Source organism: Entelurus aequoreus, linkage group LG22, assembly GCF_033978785.1.
Source record: "Entelurus aequoreus isolate RoL-2023_Sb linkage group LG22, RoL_Eaeq_v1.1, whole genome shotgun sequence".
NCBI lineage: Eukaryota > Metazoa > Chordata > Actinopteri > Syngnathiformes > Syngnathidae > Entelurus > Entelurus aequoreus.
This window is the reverse complement of record NC_084752.1, coordinates 5,496,395-5,503,494: the sequence shown is the minus strand read 5'-3', so window position 1 is coordinate 5,503,494 and position 7,100 is coordinate 5,496,395. Positions and strand designations below refer to the sequence as shown.

The 7,100-nt window shown below is 35.0% G+C and overlaps 1 protein-coding gene across 2 annotated transcripts in view; it reads left to right on the top strand.

Moving 5' to 3' along the window:
- Window positions 1–855: 855 nt before the first annotated feature.
- Window positions 856–7,100, top strand: part of usp38 (ubiquitin specific peptidase 38) — a 30,911-nt gene continuing 24,666 nt past the window's right edge. Inside the window, exons 1-2 of one of the 2 annotated variants that reach the window (XM_062032291.1) lie at window positions 856–1,033; window positions 5,262–5,952. In XM_062032291.1, coding sequence (XP_061888275.1) covers window positions 5,271–5,952 — 682 coding nt within the window. In that variant the 5' untranslated portion in view covers window positions 856–1,033; window positions 5,262–5,270. Of the gene's footprint in view, window positions 1,034–1,059; window positions 1,296–5,261; window positions 5,953–7,100 lie in introns of those variants that run through there. The other variant, XM_062032290.1, reaches the window with a different exon arrangement.

Genomic DNA, 7,100 nt, shown 5'->3' with positions numbered 1-7,100 from the left:
ATATATATACATATATATATATACATATATATATATATATATATATATATATATATATATATATATATATATATATATATATATATACATATATATATATATATATATATATATATATATATATATATATATATATATATATATATATATATACATATATATATATATATATATATATATATATATATATATATATATACATATATATATATATATATATATATATATACATATATATATATATATATATATATATATATATATATATATATATATATACATATATATATATATATATATATATATATATATGTATATATATATATATATATATATATATATATATATATATATATATATATATATGTATATATATATATATATATATATATATATATATATATATATATATATATATATATATATATATATATATATATATGTATATATATATATATATATATATATATATATATATATATATGTATATATATATATATATATATATATATATATATATATATATATATATATATATATATATATATATATATATATATATATATATATATATATATATATATATATATATGTATATATATAAAAAGTGCCTTGGTTTATTTGTATATTATCAATATATGCTGTTCATGTGTTCAATTGTTTAAAAAAAAACAAATAGATGTAACTAGTTACTTTCTACCTTTGGCAAATCAGACATTTTCACGTGAAAACAACAATGATGTCAATAAAAATCGAATACATACCGTAAATACATACCGTATGTAAAGATTAGAGTCGAAGGCGTAATTTAGTTTAACAACAGTTATTAGACAGGCAATGGCAAGGCCACCAAAGTCGGCGCTACTTCGGGGTCCTTCCTGTTTCTCCCGCCGCAGAAATGACGTCAGCTTCATGTTGATCAGCTGATTCCGGTTCACGGAGTGAACCACAATACACCTCCTTTTTACCTTTTTACACGCGGGTTATCGCCGTGGGACGTCGACGTTGGACGACACTGACATGCTCCATTTGGGTGAGGACACATTCGACACCGTCTTTGTCCCTGTCGAGACGTGTCAGCGTTGATGCTAAGTCAGTGGCTAAGAGAGACACCGCACAGGCCGACGTCAGGCCCTTCAAGTTGCTTTGTTCGCGGCGTGACGGCACACAAAACATGTCCGCGCCGTTATTTCACTGCCATGAAAGCGACGCAAGGTGGAACAAGTCATCTTGTTGTAGGCGACAGTCAAGGCGCCGGTGCTGGGGACAGATGGACTCCTGTAGTGGAGGAAAAGGTGGAAAAACGAAAGATGAGATTTTGTTTGAAATAACACCATTTCAATTGAAATAGCTAGTATGATGTTGTTGCAGTCTGTTGAATGCTGTCAAAATAATGTCGCCCCTCATTCCAACATTAATAGTGTCAACGCGATCACATATCACGAATAAAATACCATCAACGATTTTATCTTTTCTTTTAATGCTTTACATTTATTCACACACACAAACATGTTTTTTCCATCATCTGAGCTCTTCAACTTCATGTGATTACATTGCCAATACATTCTATTCCATTCCCCTACATTACTCGTTATTTTAGCTCATTAAAGTGTCAACGCGACTTAATTCTTGCTACATTACAACTTCATTCTTGTAACATTACGGCTACATTTTAGTAACATTAGAACTTTAGTCTTGTAACAATACGACGTAAACCTTGTAACTAGAGATGTCCGGTAATGGCTTTAAGCCGATATCCGATATCCCGATATTGTCCAACTCTTAATAACCGATACCGATATCAACAGATACCGATATATACAGTGGTGGAATTAACACATTATTATGCCTGATTTGGACAACCATGTATGGTGAAGATAAGGTCCTTTTAAAAATAAAAAATAAAAATAAGATAAATAAAAAATAAAAATTGTCTTGAATAAAAAAGAAAGTAAAACAATATAAAAACAGTTACATAGAAACTAGTAATTAATGAAAATGAGTAAAATTAACTGTTAAAGGTTAGTACTATTAGTGGACCAGCAGCACGCACAATCATGTTTGCTTACGGACTGTATCCCTTGCAGACTGTATTGATATATATTGATATATAATGTAGGAAGCAGAATATTAATAACAGAAAGAAACAACCCTTTTTTGGAATGAGTGTAAATGGGGGAGGAAGGTTTTTTGGGTTGGTGCACTAATTGTAAGTGTATCTTGTGTTTTTTATTTTGATTTAAGAAAAAAAAAAGAACAAAAAACGATACCGATAATAAAAAAAAACGATACCGATAATTTCCGATATAAAATTTTTAAGCATTTATCGGCCGATAATATCGTCAGGCCGATATTATCGGACATTTCTATTTGTAACGTTACAACTTTATTCTTGTAACAGTATGACTTAAATCTTGTAACATTAAAACTTTATTCTTGTAACAGTACAACTTAAATCTTGTAACATTACAACTTAAATTTAGTAACATTATGAATTTATTTCCGCAACATAACTCAATTGTCGTCACATAAAGACTTTATTTTCGTTACACTGTGACTTTTTTTCTTGTAACATCAAAACTTCATTTTAGTAACATTACGACTTCATTCTTGTAACATTACGACTTCATTCTAGTAAATTTACAACTTTATTCTTGTAACATTACAACTTAAATTGAGTAACATTATGACTTAATTTCCTTAACATTACGACTCAATTTTTGTTACATAACAACTTCATTTTTGCTACATTGTGACTTTTTTTCTTGTAACATCCAAACTTCATTTTAGTAACATTACGACTTCATTCTTGTAACATTACAACTTAAGTCTATTAAATTTACAACTTTATTCTTGTAACATCAAGACTTTATTCTAGTAACATTTCAATTTAGTAGGCTCCAGCACCCCCCGTTACCCCGAAAGGGACAAGCGGTAGAAAATGGATGTATAGATGGAACATTATTATTATTTTCATACCTTTTATGACTTTATTTTCGTAATATTATGACTTAATTCTCATTACATTCAAAACTTCATTCTTGTAACATTATGATATATATTTTTTTACATTACGTCTTTTGTTTCTTGTAAAATTGCGACTTCCTTTAAGTAACATTACGACTTCATTCTTGTAAGATTACGACTTCATTCTAGTAACATTAAAACACATGGGCTCCTGTAGTGGAGGAAAAGGTGGAAAAAAGAAAGATGAGATTTGGTTTGAAATAACACAATTTCAATTGAAATAGCTAGTATGATGTTGTTGCAGTCTGTTGAATGCTGTCAAAATAATGTCGCCCCTCATTCCAACATTAATAGTGTCAACGCGATCACATATCACGAATAAAATACCATCAACGATTTTATCTTTTCTTTTAATGCACAAATGTATTTCTTTCCATCATGTGATTACATTGCCAATACATTCTATTCCATTCCCCTACAGTACTCGTTATTATTTTAGGTTCATGTACGACCTAATATTACAAACACACTTTAAAACATTTACGACTTTATTTTCATACATTTATGACTTAAATTTCATAAATTTATGACTTTATTCTTGTAAGATTTTGACTCAAGTCTCGCTACATTACATCTTCATTCTTGTAACTTTACGACTACATTTTAGTAACATTAGAACTTTTCTCTTGTAACAGTACGACTTAAATCTTGTAACGTTACAACTTTATTCTTGTAACAGTACGACTTAAATCTTGTAACGTTACCACTTTATTCTTGTAACAGTACGACTTAAATCTTGTAACGTTACAACTTTATTCTTGTAACAGTACGACTTAAATCTTGTAACGTTACCACTTTATTCTTGTAACAGTACGACTTTAATCTTGTAACATTACAACTTTATTCTTGTAACAGTACGACTTTAATCTTGTAACATTACAACTTAAATTTAGTAACATTATGACTTTATTTCCGTAACATAACTCAATTGTCGTTACTAGGGGTGTGGGAAAAAATTCTAATGGCGATTCTCACGTTGTGCGATTCAGAATCGATTCTCATTTTTTAAAAAAATCGTTTTTTTTTTTTTTAATAAATTTTTTAATTTAATGAATAATTTTTTTTTTTTTTTTTAAATTAATCAATCCAACAAAACAATACACAGCAATACCATAACAATGAAATCCAATTCCAAAACCAAACCCGACCCAGCAACACTCAGAACTGCAATAAACAGAGCAATTGAGAGGAGACACAAACATGACACAGAACAAACAATAAGTAGTGAAACAAAAATGAATATTATCAACAACAGTATCAATATTAGTTACAATTTCAACATAGCAGTGATTAAAAATCCCTCATTGACATTATCATTAGACATTTATATATATATATATTAAAAAAGAAAGAACAATAGTGTCACAGTGGCTTACACTTGCATCGCATCTCATAAGCTTATGAGTGGAATATTTGATGTGAAGTAATCGGAACCTTGGATGGGTCAATAATTCATAATAACATTGATTTTGATTCAATATTATGTTTTGAGCAATGACAGTTTGAAAGGAAAAAAAAACAGCTTTGTTTTATTAGTCAACATTGCAACTTTTTCTAAATGACATTTAACCTTTAAGATTTTTTATTTCACTTTTGTTATGTTTTTGTTTATTTTAATAGTATTTTTAGAATGTGCCGTGGGCCTTTAAAACATTAGCTGTGGGCCCCAAATGGCCTCCGGGGCACACTTTTGACACCCCTGCTATAGATAATAAAAAATTAAATGTGATAAATCTATGGATAAAAAGCAGAGCCTGGCGACGCATGCGCGTTTATCATAACTCTCTCACTCTCTCTGTCTCTGCCCCTCCCTCACCAATGCTGCTGCGCGCACAATTTGTTTTGTTTTTAACCCCTTCTTAACCCTGAACGTACATTGAAAATACACGCAACCCTAACTCAAAATGCCGGACATTTGAGGCATTTAAGAAACTCCGCCCTGACAGCTCCGCAAAAGAGGACGTATGGTCAGTCTATCGTAGCCCGTTAGCTGCTAGCATGCCGTGTGTTGTGCCTCGGTGTGCATTGTTTACACAACGTGCGTTACGCTACTTAATATGTCCGTGTGGAAACTCGTTCGGTACACCTCCGAACCGAACCGACGCCCCCGTACCAAAACGGTTCAATACAAATACACGTACCGTGACACCCCTAGAGTACATTGTGCGTTTATTTCTCAATCAAGACTTGTCCTTTCAGTGCATTTTGTAAAGTCACTGTCCTCATCCCTGCAGACCGCCATAATGGACAAGATTTTGGAGGGCCTCATCAGCTCGGATCACAAGGTTCCAGTGAAGAAGGCCATCGTGAAGAAGGTGGTGGAAGCAGCAGAGAAGGACGTGGCGGCGGAGGAGTGTCGTGCTTTGTTTACCGTCACCACCCGCCTCATCCTGCTGGGCGAAGACGCCTTCCAGAAGCAGGTGGGCTTCCAGGTCCTGGAAGCGTACGCCCGCTATCACCGCTCTGAGTTTGAGTGCTTCTTCAGCAAAGACTTTGTGCTCGGTCTGCTCCACGGCGGCTACGAGCAGGTGGAGCGCAAAGACCCGGCCCTGGTGGACCTCATCCACTGCGGCCTGCGGCTGCTCATCAGCTGCCCCGCCGTGCTGGAGCTCTTCAGCGTGATCCAGGTGGAGGTTTTAAGGCTGGTGTGCGAGCGGCCCAACCCGGCCCTCTGCGCCCGCCTCAGCACCATGCTGTCCGACTTTGTGCAATGCGTGCCGAGGGACAAGGCTGGCGTTTTCTTCTGCCAGCAGCTGGTGAGGACCATCAGCTACTTCCACTGCATGGTCAGTCAAGATCAGGAGCTCGGGGAGTACGTGAGTCAGGTGACCAAAGTGAGCACGCTGCTGCAGAACATCTGGAAGGCCGAGCCGGCCACGCTGCTGCCTTCCTTGCAGGAGGTCTTTGCCATCATCTCTTCCACGGGTAAGACTTTAGGGAAGGATAATGCAGCTGAGATAGGCTCCAGCGACCCCAAAAGGGACAAGCGGTAGAAAATGGATGGATGGATAGTAGGGGTGTAACGGTACACAAAAATTTCGGTTCGTTACGTACCTCGGTTTAGAGGTCACGGTTCGGTTCATTTTCGGTACAGTAAGAAAACAACCAAATATATATTTTTGGGTTATTTATTTACCAAATTTGCAAAATCTTCCACCAAAAATATTTTTCTTAGTGGAATGTTTGATGTGAAGTAATGGGAACCTTGGATAGGTCATTAGTTCATAACAACATTGATTTTGATTCAATATTATGTTTTGAGCAATGACAGTTTGAAAGAAAAAAAACCCTGCTTTTTTTTGTTAGTCAACATTGCAACTTTTTCTAAATTACATTTAACCTTTAAGCTTTTTTATTTCACTTTTGTTTTGTTTTTGTTCATCTTAATAGTATTTTTAGAATGTGCCGTGGGCCTTTAAAACATTAGCTGTGGGCCGCAAATGGCCTCCGGGGGCACACTTTTGACACCCCTGCTATAGATAGTAAAAAATTAAATGTGATAAATCTATGGATAAAAAGCAGAGCCTGGCGACGCATGTGCGTTTATCATAACTCCCTCACCAATGCTGCTGCGCGCACAATTTGTTTTGTTTTTAACCCCTTCTTAACCCTGAACGTACATTAAAAATACACGCAACCCTAACTCAAAATGCCGGACATTTGAGGCATTTAAGAAACTCCGCCCGGACAGCTCCGCAAAAGAGGACATGTCCGGTGAAGAGAGGACGTATGGTCAGTCTATCCTAGCACGTTAGCTGCTAGCATGCCGTGTGTGCATTGTTTACACAACGTGCATTACGCTACTTAATATGTCCGTGTGGAAACTCGTTCGGTACACCTCCGAACCGAACCGGAACCCCCGTACCGAAACGGTTCAATACAAATACACGTACCGTTACACCCCTAATGGGTAGACTTGATTTATCCCGCAATGTGGAAATGATGTGGTACAAAACGTCCACAAAAATAAGAAAAACACATGATAACAAGATGACAACATGAAATACATTAAAAAACAGGGGTGTCCAAAGTGCGGCCCGGGGGCCATTTGCGGTCCCAGCTTGTTTTTTTAT